This window comes from Styela clava, chromosome 7 (assembly GCF_964204865.1).
Source record: "Styela clava chromosome 7, kaStyClav1.hap1.2, whole genome shotgun sequence".
Classification (NCBI taxonomy): domain Eukaryota; kingdom Metazoa; phylum Chordata; class Ascidiacea; order Stolidobranchia; family Styelidae; genus Styela; species Styela clava.
Genome location: NC_135256.1, coordinates 5,143,337 through 5,164,147, shown reverse-complemented (window position 1 = coordinate 5,164,147; position 20,811 = coordinate 5,143,337). Strand labels below are relative to the sequence as shown.

Genomic DNA, 20,811 nt, shown 5'->3' with positions numbered 1-20,811 from the left:
AGACCAGGGATATATACAGATATATGTTATGTGACGAACTGTTCTAGCGCTCCTAAAAAAAATTTGCAATACTGTTATAACAATATTCCACCTTTATATGTCCTGTCCATCTCCCGGTCCATTTTTTCCATAGAACCCACCAACCAGACAGATGATCTCCATAGTCTGTGAAATCAGAGGTGATAGCGGCACCAACATCTACAGCTATGACACGACATGCGCCACGAGATCGTGCCACATCACCTAATCGATGCCACAAATGAAAAATATGCATTAGTGTGAATTTGGGGAGTGATATTAAACATATCACAGAAAAATTTGAAATTGAATGAATGCAAGTTCTTTAATATTTCCAATTTATTACTGATCCAAAATTTGAAAATAAATATCATTTTAAATTTTAAAATTAGGAGTCTATAATACTAATTCAAATTAACTTTCCAAACTGCTGCAATAAGATATTCAACTTAGCAATAACCCTAAAACTGGCTGGCAATATCTATATAATGTAATAACATGGTCCAACATATGCTACAAAAAGTTTACCGGTAATTAAAATTTACTGATGAATAAAATAATATAAAGATTTATGACAAAATGAGGCAAATTTAAAATGGTCCACATTGGTGTTATGTTGATAAAGTTCATTGAAAACCCATCTGGATAATGTATCACCATATATATTCCAAAAAAAATTATGAAATCTTCCAAATGCGGACTCCTAAAGCAATTGGTGTCAAGACCCTTCAAAATTTTAATTTTGGTTACTTTAGAAACTTTGGCAATTGAATCTATCTCCCCTAAATTATCATTATATTGATGCTTATATATTAAAAAACACTTGAAAGCAAAATCATTTTCCTTAGAATAATAGTATTCTGTCTTCCAGAATTTTCATTTTAAACTATTTACTTTATAAATTCAGGTACTTGAATCCACTGTCCCTAAATTAAAACCTTCTTAATGCACAATTATTAATCAAAAACTGTCTAATACAAATCCCTATTTATATAATAATATTCCTTCTGCAAAATTTCTTCATTCAATTTGGTTAACTAAAAAATTTAGGTACTTTAATCTACTATCTCTGAATTATACCCATTTTAATACACATTTACCCAGAAATAGTCAAAGGCAAAATCGCTACTTATCGAAATATTTTTTCTCCCAAGCAATTTCCAAAGCCCTACCTGGAACGTTATTAATGTAGCCTCCATCCATCAACAAATGACCATCTTTGGGGTCGCATATTGGGGGTAGATAACCGGAAAGGGACATGCTGGCTCGTACATACCTCCATAAAGAACCTATAGTACAGGTAGAATAGATTTTTTCATGTTTAGTTTGCTTTTGAAGCACATTAGTGTTTTGATGCATGCTTGTTGTGGACAGGACAGAGAGACAGAGTCAGACAAATATTAGAAAAACCTAAGATGCTTGTTGTGAACAGAACAGACATGAAGACAGACAAGAGTCAGACAAATATTGATACATTGAAAAAACTTAAGATGCTTGTTGTTGAAAATGAAGAAACGGACGGACAAACAGAAAGAGTCAGACAAATATCCATCAATACATGAGAAAAATCTGAAACGCTTAGGTGAAGTGACGGACAGACAGAGTCAGACAATTATTAATTCACAGAAAAAAACTAAGAATGCCTATTGTGGAAAGTGAAGAGACAGGAAGACAGACAGACAAACAGAGTTATACAAATATTACAGCACAACAAATAACCCATAAATTTAATAGCACAGACAAACAGACAGGGTTAGACAAATAATGAACCATGACAAATACCCAAATACTTTAATAACAGAAATATGTTTTCACAGAACAGGGGAGGGACAGACATACAAACAAACAGTCAGACAAATATCGATTCACTGGAAATAACCCAAGAATTGGACAATTTAGCTATTTGACAATTGACATATTTTGTCGAGAATCTTATGAAACAAGGTCTGAATCTTATTGATTTTTCGTTTATAAATCACCAATAGGCAATGAAGCGTAATACAGAGTTGGAATTCAAATTGAAATTAGTCAAGACATTAAATCAAATTTTTCTCACAAATCTTAGAAAATGTTTTCCCAATCATAAAAGGAATCTCAGTTGCACTTATAAGCAAGAACAAATCAGCAAAGTCTAATAAGATTCATATCTTGTGAACAAATTATAAAACTAAAGGGCTTCAAATGAGTGATGAGTCAACATAATTTTCTAAACCATCACCAAAACACAACACCAATTACCAAGTGCACAGACATACATACAAACACAAAACACAAACCAAATTTTGCATCAAACGATCTGCCTTACTCATTCGTCAAAGACTGACATGTCTTTATTGCCAATTCTAAACTACTTTGCTAACACATGCATATATGCAACAATCACTATTTATTTTGAAATTATTTGGTTATCGCTTCGGATAACGAAAAAAAAAAATGTAAAAAAAATGCAGTAAATATACATTGATATTTCACTGTAGGATATAAATTAAATCATTGCATCAGAGAAATAAAATGTGTTAGTGCTGCTAATTGTTAATCAAATAACTAATAAGAGGAGTGCCAGCATGCGAAAGGTAGAGGTGGTCATTTGTTGATGAGTGAAAGACACAGTATCTGTTCCTTAATAATATACAACAATGTTTGCTGTATAAATAAGGGGGGTGTGCAACCAAATGCCCCTCGCAAGGAAAATTTGTGTGGCCCGCAGAGAAGTGCCTATTTTAAATATTGTGCGGCTTGCGAAACAAGTTATTAAATTGGACCTCCTGAAGTATGCGCACCAAGATGGCGCACAACCTGAACTCAGGTTGTGTACCAGGTTAGGATTCAGGTTATGCGACATCTTGTTGCGCATACTTCAGGAGTACCATTAAATTAGTGTAATCTGGTATGTGTGAGTAATACCTTTGAGTTGCAAACTCTATACCTTAGTCGAATTTCTTATCTATACGTACAACGTTACAATGCCCCAACAGCAAGTTGTGCGAAGCAAAAAGCGCATATAATAAGACCAATAACTCAAATTTTTTTTACAATCATTTTGATTCCATATTTTAATAAGTAGACTTGTTGATGAGTGCCATCTACATTAGATGTGTAAATTTATTGATTGATGCAATGATCAAAGTTGCACTACTAATGTATGATTAAGTGTTAAATGATTTTGATGCTAGGTTACTAGAAATGTTCCAAAATTGAATTTAACCATCAGTTTATGATAATGAAGTTTAGAAGATAATTTGTTAGAGAATTGAAAGGATTGAACTTCCTGCTACAATTTATTATAACTTTGTGTTATTTAAGGAATTCAAGTCCCTTGGCAATATTTGGCCTTGATTTTTCAAAACACAAGCTGGAAATCGTGTTTTCTTGCATTTATGATTTTCTAAGGACCCCTTGTAAGCCATCTTGTAAATTTGCCTCATTTTGTCATATTTGATTTGTTCAAGCACCTGGCACGTTATTCATATAACATCCGTCGAGTAGGTAATGGCCATCTTTGGGATCACACATGGGAGGAAGATAAGGAGTAAAACTCATGCTAGCTCGTACATATCTCCATACAAGCCCTGTAGAAAGCACAATGATTATTGATAGAAAGATAACTGAGAATTAGAACATAGATTATTCCTAATTTAAAAGGCTTTTTTATTGGTCCAAGGAATTCGAATACTGAAGATTTTTTCATGACACTGCTCAGGCCCTATATATTTGAAATTAATTCAAGAAATTTAGAAATAATCTTGCAACTACAAGTTTGCCTAAGTTTATCCGAAAATTTGAAATTGAACAAAATTCGGATTGTTTATATTGATAAAAAAATTGGAAAGTAGACTTGTGATATTTGTAAAGCTATGTTTTGTACTGAAAACAGAAGATTCTCGTTTTTTTTCACGCTATGTAATGACCCAATTTGTTAGTGCAGTAGAATAGTTACCTGAAACATCAAATTAAATGAAAAAAATTAAATTAAATCAAAAATATATTCACAAAATGATGTCAAAACTTGGAAATATGCTGGTTTAAATATTTCCAAGTTAAAGAAAAAAAATACGAGAAGGCATGCATTTCAGGGTTGGTGTAACATTATTACTACAATATGCAACTACATGATGGTAATTAATTGAGTACTCCCGTAGTGTGTGTACCAGGTTAGGGTTAGGCCATATTTTTATTCCGATTTTCCTTGTTTCAGTTATATCACAAGTTCGGGGACTGTCTGTGTTAGCTAAGCGAATATACTCCCTGCCCATAGGTTTCAGTCGCTTCACACAACTTGATGGTAAAATAGGCGAACAAAATTTGTTACCTCCATATTGGTACACACACTACTGGAGCGCCATTAATTGACATTAATATATTTAACATAGGATTGGACACCAACAACATATGATGACATCACTAAATTAATAAATAGTCAACAATTCAGGAATTAGATCGACTGTTTAAGATTTATTACATGTGAGAGTCCTAGACTCGTTACCATCTCAAAGGTTGATCCGAGACAAATCAGATTTAACTAAGGTATCCAATGAGTATTTAAATTACATATCTCTAGATTCAGGAATTGACCCAATTAGGAACATTGTTATTGCCAATTCCATGTTGTAAAAAAATAGGATATGTTTAACATATTCAAAATAATACATTTTGAAAATTTTCAGTTAAATGTTGGCTAATAATGATTGGAAATCAGAGAATTTGAGCCATTTTGAACTATTAATAAGTAATGAATACTGACTGCGTGAGAGCTGCCATATTTCGTTGGAAAATTCTCAAAATGAGTCATTTATTTCATCACACCTAAGCTTATACATTTCTCAATGAAACAATGCTCAGCCACTGAAACAGCATAAATCCCCACCAAAAACACTTAAAAACTCGTACACGGCACTTACCATCTGTATGTACCCTCATCTTTGGTGATGTTATATCAGTAGTGATTGTATAATATGGAAGCCATAGATCCTATGGACAAAGTAAAGAAAATATGTTTTACAGTGAGTGGAATGATTTTAACTTAATATTATAATATGGGATGAATAAAAGTTAAAAAAAAAAAGTGTCTGAATTCACAAGAGAACAATGCTCAAATATATGTGGACATGTAGGTCGCACATTGGTACCGTTGCAATAAAGGTCGGCGGGCTAGTATATAGAAGTGGTTGGGCGATATGAAATAAAGCAGTCTCCTTCATTTAAATTGCAATACTGTTGGTGAAATATCAGGTCTCTCAGATCCCGTAGACAAAGTATAAAAGGAGATCAATACTCAACAATACCGTTTAGCATCGTAAAAACGGTGCTCCCGAAGTATGCGAACCAAGATGGCGGACATCGGAACGTAACATGGGTATCAGGTTAGGGTTAGGCGATAATTTTTTTCCAATTTTCCTTATTTTAGTCCTATTATCAGTTCGAAGACTAGCCAAGAGCCTCCCGTAGTATTTATACCTAAAATTATGGCCTAACCCTAACCTAGTACACATATTACATTCCGATGTCCGCCATCTTGGTTCGCATACTTCGGGAGCCCCGTTAAAAGGTCCCCAAAAATGAGTGTTCCCCTTGACGTGATATAAAAAATTAGGTGTTCACTTGGGTTTGGCATGAGATAACGATTGAGCTTTTATCTTGAAACAAATCACATAAGTTGAGTGTTCATCTCGATTCGATGCAATACACTACAATTAAATGTTCATCTTAAGACAATACAAGACACAAAAATTGAGTGTTCACCTCGATTTGAGTTTCTTTGAAGACAGCCTGTATTGCACGATTAAAAGAAGCTCCGCTGAACATAGATGTGATGGGATAAGTCAAGTCGAATAGCTTCGGCATGAAGGATCCCATTCCAGTGGAGAAAGTTGCAGTTTGAGAGCGGACTATCGCCATATCTCTGTGTCCTGCCCATAATGCACCAACAAAAGCACCAATTGAAGTTCCTCCGACCATGTCTATGGGAACACCTGAGATATTGGAATGGAATAATATTAGGAATATAAGCACGATGAAAAATATATAAGAATAGATCTGTAGTTTCCCCGTCAGTCTACGAGAAATTTTTTTATCTTTTTATTTGGGCGCTCCGGAAGTATTCGTATCAAAATGCCGCACAACTTGAACAACCCTAACCTGGTACACATACTATGTTCAGGTTGTGCGCCATCTTGGTGCATATACTTCAGGAGGTCAGAATTTTTTCATGTTTTGTGATTTTTGTTTTAGTCTGTGCTAAAACACTGTATTACATTGCTCAAACACAGGTTATTATTTTCTATTCTATTCTTTTCAATATTCTGTTGCCGGTCCGCCGAGATAAATAGGATGGGAACCACTGTACCAGATAATCAACTGAATTCATATGTTTAATACTTGTGTGCGTAGTTAACCTGAACCCTAACCAGGTACATATACTATGTTCACGTTGTGCGCCATCTTGGTACACATACTACGGAAGCACCATTCAACATGTGATCAGGACTGGAAAAACTTGTACAATCAAAAACAAGCCATGAAAAATCTACTTGCCAGATTCAAGCAAAGCTTTAATGATTCCAAGTTGTGAGATTCCTCGAGCACCTCCCCCACCTAGCACAAGGGCTACAGAAGTGCCGGTCAAAAATCTGGCAAGCCTTGAAAAATCACTAAACCTGTCGACTTCACGTTGTCGTAATCTTTCTCTGTATTGAGGCTGGAGAATAATAAAACAATAGAAGATGAATAATGGTTATTGGAAGACTCAAGTTTTATTGAGTGGTTGAATATAAATGAGAGGTCTAGTGATTGACATGTTAATACTGTCTAAAAATATGATAGCTAACACCTTATCAGAAGCTGCTTGTCTATACATTTGGTTAATATGAGAAAACGAAACACCTCATAACAAATAGCAAAAATTTCAAAAACATGGAAGTGAAAGATAATGAATGAGTAGAAAATATCCTGGATGAATCACTTCTCCGTGTTCTATTGAATTAGGATGCAGATTTATATTTATAAATTCTGGTATAAGCATAATGAAGCAAACTTAATATGTGATATACTCATGTAGACCAAAAATGAAATATAAGATCCCTTGTAAATAACATTTTATGATTTTTTGTTGTTGATAGCATTTCTTGGAAAATAATCATCTAATCATGATGTCATTGGTCACGATATAAATGCCATCTCATGCAGAGTATAGCTGATTCAGTAAACTGTGCCAAATAGAGTAGCTTGATTACTCACCAATTTTGATTTTGTTGTTCTCGCAAACAAACGTTTCGAGCCCTTGATGTGTAGATGTTCAGTCAACCATCCCCTCATGTTCAACCATTCCACAGTTCTAGTTGGTTGAGAAACCTCTGGTCGATGAAGCAGAACCAAAACCTTCAAGGCTCGAATTGAGTAATTTTCAAGTTCTTGTTCGAGCTGAAAACAAAAAAAAATTTGAACACTGATTAAAATCCGGTGGAATAAAAATTGAAGGTGAACTAAGGTGACTTTCGAATCCTGCATTGTAAGTTCGAGTTATTTTATAATTGGATTAATTATGAGGGTGGAAAATATCAAATCAGAAATGTCCAAAAAGAATAAAATATATTAAAATACTGTAGGCCAAAAATTAGTTAATTTTTGGAGTTATTTGCATATTCAAAATCCAAATTTTGCCACGTTGTTCAATGACTCATTCCATAAATCGGGGTGTGCAACTTGCAGCCCACAGGGGAAAATTGTGAAACTCGCCAAGAGGTGCCAATTTTAGATGGTAGGTGGCCCGCAAAACGAGTTTCTAGTTTAGGAATGTCTAGTATGTGTGAGTAATTACAATTTCTTTTCATAGCAAAGCCTATACCTGAGCTTATGCATGTCATTAGATCAATAACCAAAATTTTTGTGCATTCAACTACTAGAAAGCCTATGTTAAATGAAGGTGTGGCCCGCAGATTCACCCAGTTATTTGAATGTGGCCCTTCTGTATTGAAGGTTGTACACCCCTGCTGTAAACAATTGAATTCAATCCCATAACGCCAAAAACTAATGTTCACCTCTCCAACATTTGGTTCTCCATCGCCATAAGCTACAATCAATATTGCATCAGACTGTCTTATGCATCGTTGTGTCCATAATGACATGTGATCATCTGCTTGGTATAAAACAATTCTATGCAAATCTTCCTGTTGAGCCAGCCATCCCGATAATCTGTATTCGTGTGCACTGCAATTAAAAAATTGGTTTAAAATTCGACAACAATAGACTTTGAGAGCCAGTCTCTGCAAGCCCAAAATGCCTCAAATCGTTCATTTCAGACCAGTATCTTTGTAAAAAAACCTCTAATAAACAGTGTTTTCATCATATGACATATTTATATGCCTTTAAACAAGGCATGTATTCATGTATTCTGTATTCATGGGCGCTAAATAAAAAAAAATAGCATAAATTGGTGATTAAAATATTGTGTCAAATGCATAACCGGTAGACAGATATCTTGGCGCACTTTTCTGCAGATAAATTTAATAGAATAAAAAAAGTATGCGCAGGAATTTACCAAATAACAATGCGGGCCAGTCTCCTGCAAGCCCAAAATGCCTAAAATCTATTCATTTGAGACTAGTAACTTTGTAAAAAACGCCCCAATATAGTTTTTTTTTTCAGTATTCAATTTTAGTCAAGACTCAACTATTTCCTCATCATTGCAATGACCATTGTAGAATGCTGTCATCCTGACTCACCATACTCAGACTTTGATCCAATCAATCATAGGTCAAGGGTCAAAGGGCAACATATGGTGAGTCAACCATGACCAGGTTATCAGCAGCAGATACTTGTATAACACAATATCTCATGGTGAAATTACTTGAATTGGAATAAGAATTTATGCCTACCTATTCTAAGGAAGATGATATGATAGCTTTATCATATTACTACAGCTTCTCACTTGCCTTAGTCGGATATTCATAGAAGCCGAAACATACCATGATTTTATTAAAAAGTGTCCTGAATAATATTGTTTAGTAGTCCCGCAGAATGTGAACCAATATGGCAGATACCGGAACGAAGTATGTGCACCAGGTTAGGCCATAATTTCAGGTACAAATACTACGAGAGTCGCTTGCTTAGTACCCGAACTCGTAACAGAACTAAAATAAGGAAAATTGGAACAAAATTATGGCCTGACCCCACCCAACCTGGTACACATACTATGTTCCTGTGTCCGCCATCTTGGTTCACATACTACGGAAGTACCTAATTTTTTCAACCTGGAATGGGACGTAATGGTTAATTGTAACTTTATACAGACTTCATTGCATTGACAATAGCTAACTAGTTGATGGTTTCAGATAAATGAAGTGGGATGGCACAGAAAGACTTGACCCGAAAATGTGATGGACCTCAATATATGTCTGTCAGTAACAGTCTCCCTAGAATCTTGCAGGGTGAAAGTAAGAAAACCATAGCATTTACATATTTATCCAGGGGGAGAGGAAAGTCGATAGGGGCTTAACCATATGGCAAACTACCGCCTCTCGTCCGATTACCATCCATGTGGAGTATGGGATTAGTTAGGTATTTGTTTTCGGAAGCATGGACTTGATGGAGAAAGACGTAACCGACAAGTGGTTCCTAACGCTTAGCACGATGAGCCACACCGCCACTATAATAAACATTTCATTCTTAATAAATGGCAATATACCTGTCTAAAGCACTCTGTCCCAATCTGTTCTTGATGTTGTCACTTGTTAGATGCAAAACCTGGTCACATATCGCAGATAATGCATGTTCCAACTCCATAGTGAATTTTTCTACAGGAACACCACGATTCACTGGCAATACTGCCACAGTTGATAAGTTGGCCAGATGGTTGGAGACATCTCCATAAGCAAATTTTGCTGTAAAATTTTAAAAGTTTACAGAAGACTATCAACGTAACAACACAGTTTTATGGAAGCATGGTAAAACAAGGGGTGCTCACTGGATTATCAAAACTCACTTATTAGTGAAGGCTTCACAACTGTGAAAATTAAAAAAAAAAATATGTTCATAAAACTTTCGATTTCAGTTTTTGAACTATTATGGTCAAAATGAAACTAGAAATATTAAAAATCTTGTTTGTGCAACCGAATTTTTCTTTGAATTGACAAATACACATAGTTTTGATGTTTCATGATCCATGACCCCATTCCAATGACTTTACTGCTAAGTGGCCTCTTTGCTCTTCAAAAACTAAATCTGGCCAAGAGTTTAACAGGTTTCCAGGTTATTTTATATGACATGTTTAAGCCAATAAAAATAATAAATGCGTTACAGTCAAAGAATTAAACAACTAACTATTAATTGACATAAAATTACGATAGGCATTGCAAAAGTACCCTTTGCTTGTGGCCCCCAAAGAAACGCCCCAGGGCCGCGTTTGGAAATCCAGAGGGCCCAGTTTGAAAAACCCTGGTCTAGATAAAATGACAATATTTTCGGTATATCTTTACTTACTCTCTTCAGCCATTTGTTGTTTATGAGATAACAATTCACCGGGATGATTTCTATATGTTGGTCTGTTTGTCATCATCGAACCAAGAAGTTTTTCTGACACAAGAGATACAAGATGTGAGACGACTCCTGGATGGTGACGCTGAAAAAAAAGTCAATTTTTAAATCAAGATCACAAGCTAACAATGTGAAATTGGAAAAAACGAAATATATTCTTTTTTTAATAAGAATACACCCAAATAAAGCTGAGCCGCACTCACTCAGAAATGTAGGAAACTCATTTCTAATCAAAATTATGTGCACTCAATCAGAAGTAAAAAAGACTCATCTCTGAGAAAAGTTATGGGCGAACATTGAAATTCTGAGAACTACTGAAACTATATGAACTTTAGTTGTACAATATGACTAACAAATCTTGACTAAGAAACCATCATTCCTCTATGCATTAGCACAGTGAACCTGTTTGTGTTCAATGTAAGGAAAATATACAGAAATACATTTGTGTTAGTGTGCAGCAGTACTCTCAAATCAGATTATGAAGATATATATTGATTTCCTTACTCTGATATGTTTCAGCAATCCTTCTGGTATCTTAGCCAGCTCTGTATCTCTCACAGCATGCATAGATACAGCTCGACTTGTGCCTCGCAGAGCTTCCATCTAAAAACAATACGAGAGATGAGTTGAATAAAATTCAAGCAAATCCACTACTTAATACATGCAAGGAATACTCACCATTCCAACCATTTCACCTCTTCCAAACTCAGAAACCAATTCCTTCTTTCCGGTTGGATGAATCTCATGAACTGATCGTAACCTTCCGTGTAGTATGATGTACATGCAATCACTTGTAGTACCTTGCCTGAAACGCAGAGGTTGAAATTAACACATTTTTACAAATTTATGATATAAACAAGGAATTTTAAATTGCCCAAAACAAGTATCCAAGAACTAACTGAAAATGAAGGTAAGAGTGCTAACCGAATAAATTCAGGCAATCCCTGACTAATCAAGACAGAAACGTTAGTGAATAGCAATAGATACTTGAAACACATGAAAAAAACTTGAATTGAACATTGTCTGGGAAACTGCAGTACTGGGCATCAAAAAATTTACTATCCACAATTGAATACATTTTGCATGTTGCTTGCAATTCAATTCGCTAACTACATGCTTGAATTGTAATAAGTCCAGCTAACAATAGTTCAAACAATATGGGAAGAAATTTACATTCACAATTGCACACATGGCCTTTGATATGTGAGATGTTGCTTGTAACTAAATTTTCGAATACATTTTTGACTATATGATATAAACTTAGTGATGTAAGTAACTTAGTTCTTAGGTATGAGTTTTTAAATTCATAAAATATTGAACTTACTTATAAACAGCTTTTCCGGCTTCCACCATTAACCAATCAAGAGCAAAATCTATTTGTCGAGTGAAGCGACTGACTCTTTGCACCACCGTGTGGGCAGTATTGAGCACCATACAAGGATATTTTCGCATTATACTGTGAATTAACAAAACACAATTGACTATACAATTTTGGTAAACTTTTTGAACTTTTTATATTCATTGAAATCATATATTACTGTCTGCACTTTTATTAGTAAGGTTTTTGCTTGAACGCAATAATCAAGAAATCTTTATATAAAAATATCAACCCAAAAATACAACAGCTACTCATTGAGACCGGCATCTGAGCATCATTGACTACGAAAATTCATTAAACAATTACAATCTTGCTACATAGAAAATATAAGGCGCTTCGTCCTATAAAAATTTTGAATAACGATTTACAACAATCTGAACTCATAACATACAAAACCATTAACAATTCCTAATTATTTACTTATAAAAGTCTTTTCTTTTCAGCAAAGCAATAACAGAATTTTTATCAGTTCGTACAGAAAAGAAAGAAGGTTCGCCAGTTAATACAGCAAGTTGTCCCGTCAACATACCAGGGAATGCATGGAAAAGTGTAACCTGAAAAATGGAGAATTTAAAGATATTTGCTTACAAGAACGTGGTAGGATTTTTCATTTTATTTTTGCGAGCCATTATGAAGCTAAATTGTGAAGATAACAACATTCTCTCATAATAATTACCAGTCTAGGTTGGATATGGAAATAGTTAACAAGATAATACATGTTCCACAAAAATTAACATTTCACACTCTTTGTAATAATACATTTGTATTATTTATTTATTCAAATTTGGATCAGTATAACACAGTCGAGGGGAAAGGCACACTAAGAGAGCGACAGACAGAATCAAGAACTTAATACACATGGAGTTACAATGCAGCCAATCAAAACATAGTCTACTGGACACGCTACAAAGTCACAATACATGACACTGTCCATTACAATTATAAACTATCAATTTTATTTTATAGTGATCAAAAAACAAAATGTTTCTCAGCACCATGATAAAATTCATAAGATAGAGAATATGAATAATTAGTAAATATATTCTGCACAGAACCAAGAACATGTTTCAGAAAGAAATAATTTTCAGAATAGAAATGCAATTTATAGGTAATAATCTCTTTGAGAACAGATTTCATTTTAGGTTATAAGCTTCATAATCGGATCTAGGAACACCTAGATTCGAATCTATGTCTTTACAATGACAACTTACATTATGATCTGCACAAGGGTCATGTTGCAGTATTGCTTGATAAATACACAATGATCCAGTGACAACAAAATACAAGGAAACATCCTGTTCTCCTTCCTGGATGAGTTCATAACCTTCTGGTACCTGGATGTATAAGAAAGAAGGTTTGAGATTAAAAATAAATTTGGAAATAAATTTTTGCTCTCACATTTCCATATGAACAAGGCTCTACACAAGATATTTAACCCTGGGTTAGGGGGGTACCATTGGACCAGAGATATATACCCACGCTACCACTATAAGTCCACGTTTAAACCAGGGGTGTACCCTGTATCATACATAGCCCTGGAACGCTTTTCAGACCCTCACGACTCTCGAGACCAACATATTCCACGATTTAATTGGCAATTAGAAATTTTGAAAACTTCTGGCTATGATCCTGGTTTCAACCTTGAAATACTAATAAAATAATTTTGAAACGCTACCTGAAGCAAAACAACTTTTTCTTTCAATATTTCTTCGTCTTCAATTCCAAACACAATCATCAAATCTTGGACAACAAGATCCAGAATCTCAGGTTCATTCAACTCGGTTACCTTAAAAAACAATTTTTTTTGCAAACAATGATTTGCACAAGCTAAGAATAGATGTCTCTGAAAGAGTGAAATCTTTCTAGAACCTTGGACATATAAAGGAAATGCAGGAAAGTTTCGAAAACAATGATTTGAATGGTTTTCTATTTTAGACATCACGCCAGATACACCAGTGTTCCCCAAACCAATTTTTTCTTTATATTTGAGTGAGGTGTTTTTACAATATATATATTTACAATATATATAAGGGAGAAATGCATAAAAAAATATTGGAAACTGTGGGCTGTACTGTTTTAGGTAAGGTTTTTTTTAAATGACACCCAACCATATAAATTTCCATGCGACATTGCAGTTTGTTTCAAAAGGTCAGCAATACCTAGGACTCAATACTTTTTCAATTTAGGCAGAGAGGAAAACGACTAAGTCAACTCACCGATTTTCTTTCTTCCCAACTTTCTTGTGGTCGGTTACTCGACCAACGTCCAGGTGTTTCCCCACTTGATATTGATGTCGTACTATCCCGGTGAATATATTGATACGATAATTGATCTTCAAACTGAACAGAAAATGAAAAGTTGGTTTAGTGTCTTTACATCTCACACACAAAAGGAAAACTTTCTCAAGAAAGTGATAAACCTCAAAACCCTCTGAAACCAGTGTCAAATATTCAACAGAAAAAAAAAGAAAAAATTGTCATAAAAGTATTCTCTTTTTGTTCATGCATCTATTAAAATCACTGCTAAAGGCAAGCAGCTCTTGACACTACATTGGATGCTTGTTTTCGTTTTATGTGTAAAAGAAAAACCTGTAAACCCCTTTTAAACTTCCTTTTAGAAATCGGAGTAAAAGATTCAAAAATGGTGATAAAAGTATTGCCTCTTCGTTTAATAATAACTAAATAGTAAAATTAATTGTAATACAAAGTAAAATTTCTTCCACAAGACTTTTTGAATTCATCCCCGGGCAGAAAGAGTAAATGAATGGAAAATTTTTTTCAGAGAAACTAGTCAAACGACCTAATTATCTAATCCCATTTACCTCATCTAAACTCGCTTTTTCATCTAAGATATGCTTCTTTGATCCTGTGTTTGGGAGACTTGCTTGTCTGAAGGAAATAAATGGAAAATAAAATAAGAAAAACTATTCAACTATAACATGAACAATGCGCTGAGTTGCAAAGAATATTTGAACGAATATTAAGTAATGACATACAACATAAAAACACGTGAATTTTATGAGGAAAAAATATAAAAGATTTGCCCAAATTGAGTTCAGAATTTTGAATTCTTTGAATGTTCAAACCACCGGAATACTTGAATTATTCTTCCATTAACAAAACTAAATCCAACTTGTAATTAATAAACCTGCTGGTTCAATTAACTTTCCTACCTCTGGAAAATATTATCGTTGTCATCGAATACGGTCACAATTTCTCCAAATCTCAATTGCTTAGCTTTTGATTCCTAGAAGCAAGAAATATTATTTAAAACAAATTTAACAAAATATTTACTATTTTGGGTAAAATTGCACGGAAAATTTATTAATAAATTTGAACCAAAATAATGTGATATTATATAAATATTAAAATATGTACCAATTAAGTATCAAGAACTAAAACCAGGTGGGGAAAATAAAACACTGAAAAGCTTGGAATGTGCTAATTAACTCATAGGAGAATTCGATTGGGGAGTGTTTAAAAGCGATAAAGACAACAGTGTCAAATCCTTAATTATTGAATGTTATGCTTGAAGGGAGGCATTAAAAGTAAAAATATTTATGATTTTCTTGCATAACATTTGTTCGTAAAACTAGAGAAGCGACGCGCTACACAGAACATGTGGTCGCAAAAAAATCTTAATATATTTAAAGTGTTCACAAGCTTAAAAAATTGGGAAGCCCTGAATAAGGCAATAGCAAACTGACAAAAACTCTTTGAACTTCAGGAATATATTCTAATGAACAAGTGATAGATTATCCATCTAGTACAAAGTGTGAAATATCGAATAAAAAAGCAACTCTGTGTACTAAACATAAACTTCAATAGAGCAGTTTCTTGTGTGTCACTCAATAGAGCAAAGTACTAACCTGAAGTACTGGGTCTGATTTAACTTTTGGTAGAGATTCTTTAACAATTGGTCTTTCATTTCTGAAAGAAAATTATAAATTAATAATAATAATGCTCTTTATTAATATCAATACTAAAAATCTTAAAAATATTTGAATTGGCTTTTCTTCTTCTTTCAGAATTTTGAAAAATTAGGCGCATGAAGAAGAATGTAATATGTGTAAATTTCCAAATGTGCCCAAGATGGAGGCAGACCAGAGTAGGTTTTATATGAAAAAGGAACCGTGCAAAGGAAATCAGAAATCTCTACACCTAGCGCAATTTTGGACATTCTTGGACTCCAAACAATTTCAAGAGTGAATAATAATAATGATGAAAAATTCAAAAAATATCACTCATCATAGTATACATACAGAATAGGAAAAATCCAGTTTGTCTAAAACAGTGTTCCTCGAACTTTTGATGATATCAAGCTTTGCTTTAGGTTTAGACTGGTTATTTTGTTCCCATGTTTAATAATAAACAAACAAAGTCAAACAGACAAAAGAATAACTTCAAATTAACACAGTCATCACAAAAGGTAGCTAGTAAAGGCCTACGAATGAGGCCAGCAGAGGACTTCTTCGCGCCCTCTCAGGGCGGCCAAGAGTCCAGTCCAGTTTAGCTTCTTACAAATCAGTGGATACTTGTCTAGAGATTTATTCAGGCAAATAAATGATTTACAATATTAGAAAAAGAAATAAGCCACTTACTGTAATACAGCTGCATCTGTTTGATCTGTATCAGTTTTCAAAATATCTGTTGCTGACTCATCACTTTCCTGTGAATGCTGACTAAGCAGAGAACCCAAAGAATCTTGTGATTGACATAACTTATGTATGGAGAGTCGACCTCCATTGCCATTTTTTACCTAAATAATAAATAATAAATTTCAAAGTCAGAATTTTATACAGATATAATTGAATAAAGTAGTAGTTCTCAAACTTTTTAAGCCACGCCCCCTTTTTTAGATATATCACGTCTCGCACCCCACCTCGAAAATAACTAATTAACAATGAGCTACAAATAACAGATAGTAAATTGAAAGTATGTTTAATTCGAAAAACATGTTCAAAATATGTGGACGAAATCGCAATCTCTAAACAATAAAAAAATGAAAATATTCAAAATAAGGCGGGCAAGATGAAATCTAACAATTTTTTTTATTTTCAATTAGCTCCACGTTCCCTCAACCAATTGTCTACTATGTAGTGTGCGCCCTCGTGTGGTGCTCAGCTGAAATCCAAAATTGTTGCAACAATCTACATACTCACAGGATTGAGTAACTCTTGAGAAAGTCCGAGGCAGTTATGAAGAGCAAGGAATGTGACTCTCTGCATTCTTGTCATGATGACCTGTGTAACAGAAAGACATTTTAATTCACAAAACGCTTGAAATAAAGATTGAGAAAAAGCCTGAGCAAACCTAAGTCAAGTAATAACATGATTAGCAATAAATTTATAGTAAAGTAAAAGAATAAGCTACAAAATACTAAAAAACTTGAATAGATGAAAAGCTGACTTGACATATATAAATAACTAACAATAAAAGTTCAAAAATTACATTAATTTATTTGATATCATTTTTTTACAATTTGAATCTATTATTGTTGAATTATAAAAGTACAACAAGCCTGAAATTCTGTAAATACAAACTTGGCAGAGGGCATTTACACAGGCAACAAAACGACATTACGGTTTTAATAACAGGAAAATCAAACAACATTACATTACACAAGAGGATGAAAAGGGATCGAAAATATTCAAAACAAGAATCACACCTGCACCATCTGAACCAAAGCATCTTTCCTGTTTTCAAATGCAACATTAAAAGCTTTGACAGGTAACCTGAAAAAATAGGCAATATTCAGTTAAATAAATAAAATCTGAAAGTACTTGAAAATTTCTATAACATCAAATTGTTTTATATTGTTCTATATATCTGAACATTCATATTCCCAGCAGATCTCTGAATTCTCTAATAGAATAGTTCTAAGAGTGGATGTCAAAATACTGTGATACCTTCACGATAGTCTTATTGCTTAGATTGCTCTCATTGTTTTTGAAATAAATAGATATGATTGAAAGTGCTTAAAATATGAAATATATTTTAAATTGGGTGTAAAAGTTCAATATAGGATATGCAAAAATTTTAAATACGGGATAAATGTTCATATTTTTAATGGTTAATACACCTCAATGAACTGAGGATATTTTCATACTGAATGAAAAATCTCAATAGCTCTAAATTATTCCTGAATTCAATACATCTACTTCCATATATAACCTATAATATTTAATTGGTTCGGACATCCCTCAAATTTGGAATCATTTTTTTAATTTTGACAGAACTTCTTTGGCCTTGAGAATTTGCTCTATAAAATCTCACCTAATTACAGTGGAATCTTCTACAGCTCTTGCAAATACAGTTTTATAAGGAGCAGAATGGCCGGTTAAAACATCAAGGATACTCAACAGACTGTGAATGCTTTCTCCTGCTGTAGATTCACTGAGTTTCACCTAAAAATAAACAAAAATTCAAATAACTTCCCAGTGAGGTATTTATGCAATATCTTACAATTAGGGTATTGTGTATTGAACTGCAGGCCTTTCTCCTTGTCTATATCATACTAGGGGTCTGTATGTGGGCGCCTCGGAAGTATTCGTACCAAGATGATGCACAACCTGAACAGTCCCTAATCTAGTACCTATGTTCAGGTTGTGCGCCATCTTGATAAGAATACTTCGGGAGCACCTGTACATGTCAGTTGCCATAAGGATGCTTGAACAAGATAGCATGAAAGTGATGGATAAGAAGAATGGTATAATCTCTTTCCACGAACTATTGAGTCTATTTATAAGCTTTCATTACATCATAGTCTATCTTCTTTAGACACAACAAGATAGAACTTATATAAACAGGAAATATCTTGTTTTGTCTGAAGAAGTTCTGATATAACGAATATTGATCACTTATATGCTTGCTATTTCGTGGGAAGAGAATATATGTCATTTCTTATTTTTACAATTATTGATTAAAAAGGTATTACTCCAAATTTAGTTGTGCATTGTACCTAAATAATTATATCAATTATTTGATGCCAATCCAACCTCAATGCGTGTGTTATCTAGATACTGAGGGAGCATCCATTTTTGAAATGATTTAGAAAAAAAATGACTTAGAGAGTAGTGATACCATAATATAGCAAGGTTCAATGAAATTTTCTGGGCAAGATTAGATAGATATTAGGCATATGGAAATGGTTAGGGGAGAATATGAAGTGTGATTCAATAAAAATCGAATTTCCGAATACAATATTTAAAAACTGATTGTATGGTAAATAAACCATTTCAACAAAATGATTACTGCCTTTGCTGCCTGAGTAAAGCAATTTAAACACAAGTCAAAATATTTCAAGTACGCCAAATAACCTTGTACTTTGATACTTTCCATGAAATCCAATCCCAAGGAATTTTAATTTGTTTGATCTGTCAATATTTATTCAGATTGCGTAACAACGAATAGACAAATCATTTTTTACTTAGTAGATAGGACTTATTACTACAAATTTAGTTGTGAATTGTACTTAAATGTTTAGATCAAATATTTGATGCCAATCCATCTATAATGAGTGTTGTATAAATACTGAAGGAGTGGCCATTTTGTGAAACTTATGCCACTTATCCTTATCTTGTGGAATTTAATTTATTTGATCTGTCAGGTCTTTATTTACATTGCATCACAATAAATGGAGCAATATTTTTACTTAGTGCATGTCAATGAATAATTTTTTGAGGTTTGATATTATGCAATAACTATGAATCATTAGAAAAATATGACTCAAATCTTCCCAGCAACTCAGTCTTTATTGTATGAGAAGCTTATGTGAATGAACCACTTGTTACTCATGGTATAAGCTTATGCAAAACAAATGAGTCAGAATTCTAAATTGTTTAAATATTTTGAAATTTATTTGTATGTTAGCTTGCATAAAGAGAAGGTTGCGAGCCTTTAGTTGAAAGACAAAATGATTATTGGGATAGGAGTTACAACCAAACACAGATATGTTAAAATCTATATGTGAATGTACTGCCACTACTACAAAGATGAAAATTGAACCACTTCCAGTTAACACTGTCAGGGAAAATGCTTGGTGTTCTACGAACGAGATTCCACAGTTTCAAAAATGATTTAAAGAGCGGCATGAGATGCTTCACACTTCTACCCAGACTATGAGTAGTCACTTGATGTACTGATTAATTTGAGAAGTGAAAGGTTTGCTGTATTATCGCCTTTCCTCTCCCCCGGGATAAATATGTAAATCCTATTAAACTTTGGAATAAAAAGCCAGACTAACCTCAAGTCCATCATCCGATATATATAAGTTAATTTGTCCATCTTGTATCACGTACATATATTCATCAGGATCGCCAATCCGAAATAAATATTTATCTTTTTCTACTTTTAAAATCTCCATGTGACGACATAGTTGAAGAAATATTCCTTTTTCAAAATGTCCGAAAACTCTGAAAAACGAATAAATTTGCTTCATAAATTACACATGGATCAATATTTTATAGTCAACGGTGATCCTACTAAGAATATGTATCCTAAAAAGCGCTTTTTCTCGATACTAATAATGGGAGATGATATTCTTCTAAAACTAAAATAAATTGGTGAGGAGATATTGAAATGACTTTTTTGTAAATGAAAATTGAGAAAACTGTGGCCGTTTCATGTTGGACTGATTTGCGTGCATTTTTACAGGTACAGGTTTTTACAGGTACATAACACACAACTTCAAATTGTGGAATGTGATATCTTATTAATGAAAGTGTCCAAATATTACTTGTTCTGGATTCGAGGCAACAAGGCAATAAATAACGAACAGAACCCAATATACAACTACACTTGATTACCAGATTCTAAAAATCAATAAAATCACTAAGGGCAACTCCAATGTCAAGTATTATTAATTGACTAATATTGATTATATTTATT

The 20,811-nt window shown here is 33.6% G+C and overlaps 1 protein-coding gene across 9 annotated transcripts in view; it reads right to left on the bottom strand.

Moving 5' to 3' along the window:
• Nucleotides 1-20,811, bottom strand: part of LOC120327522 (patatin-like phospholipase domain-containing protein 7) — a 41,569-nt gene that overhangs the window by 7,419 nt on the left and 13,339 nt on the right. For 8 of the 9 annotated variants that reach the window (XM_078114640.1, XM_078114641.1, XM_078114642.1 and 5 more), the window contains 24 exons: nt 20,168-20,336; nt 18,199-18,329; nt 17,591-17,657; nt 17,085-17,165; nt 16,524-16,681; nt 15,792-15,852; nt 15,096-15,169; nt 14,745-14,811; nt 14,140-14,262; nt 13,599-13,709; nt 13,135-13,257; nt 12,344-12,477; nt 11,870-12,001; nt 11,224-11,350; nt 11,050-11,148; nt 10,492-10,630; nt 9,698-9,893; nt 8,052-8,220; nt 7,252-7,434; nt 6,550-6,712; nt 5,758-5,987; nt 4,917-4,986; nt 1,191-1,307; nt 92-243 (listed from right to left, as the gene is read on the bottom strand). In XM_078114640.1, the coding sequence (XP_077970766.1) occupies nt 92-243; nt 1,191-1,307; nt 4,917-4,986; nt 5,758-5,987; nt 6,550-6,712; nt 7,252-7,434; nt 8,052-8,220; nt 9,698-9,893; nt 10,492-10,630; nt 11,050-11,148; nt 11,224-11,350; nt 11,870-12,001; nt 12,344-12,477; nt 13,135-13,257; nt 13,599-13,709; nt 14,140-14,262; nt 14,745-14,811; nt 15,096-15,169; nt 15,792-15,852; nt 16,524-16,681; nt 17,085-17,165; nt 17,591-17,657; nt 18,199-18,329; nt 20,168-20,336 (3,076 nt within the window). Of the gene's footprint in view, nt 1-91; nt 244-1,190; nt 1,308-3,470; nt 3,588-4,916; nt 4,987-5,757; nt 5,988-6,549; nt 6,713-7,251; nt 7,435-8,051; nt 8,221-9,697; nt 9,894-10,491; nt 10,631-11,049; nt 11,149-11,223; nt 11,351-11,869; nt 12,002-12,343; nt 12,478-13,134; nt 13,258-13,598; nt 13,710-14,139; nt 14,263-14,744; nt 14,812-15,095; nt 15,170-15,791; nt 15,853-16,523; nt 16,682-17,084; nt 17,166-17,590; nt 17,658-18,198; nt 18,330-20,167; nt 20,337-20,811 lie in introns of all 9 variants that reach the window. The other variant, XM_078114637.1, reaches the window with a different exon arrangement.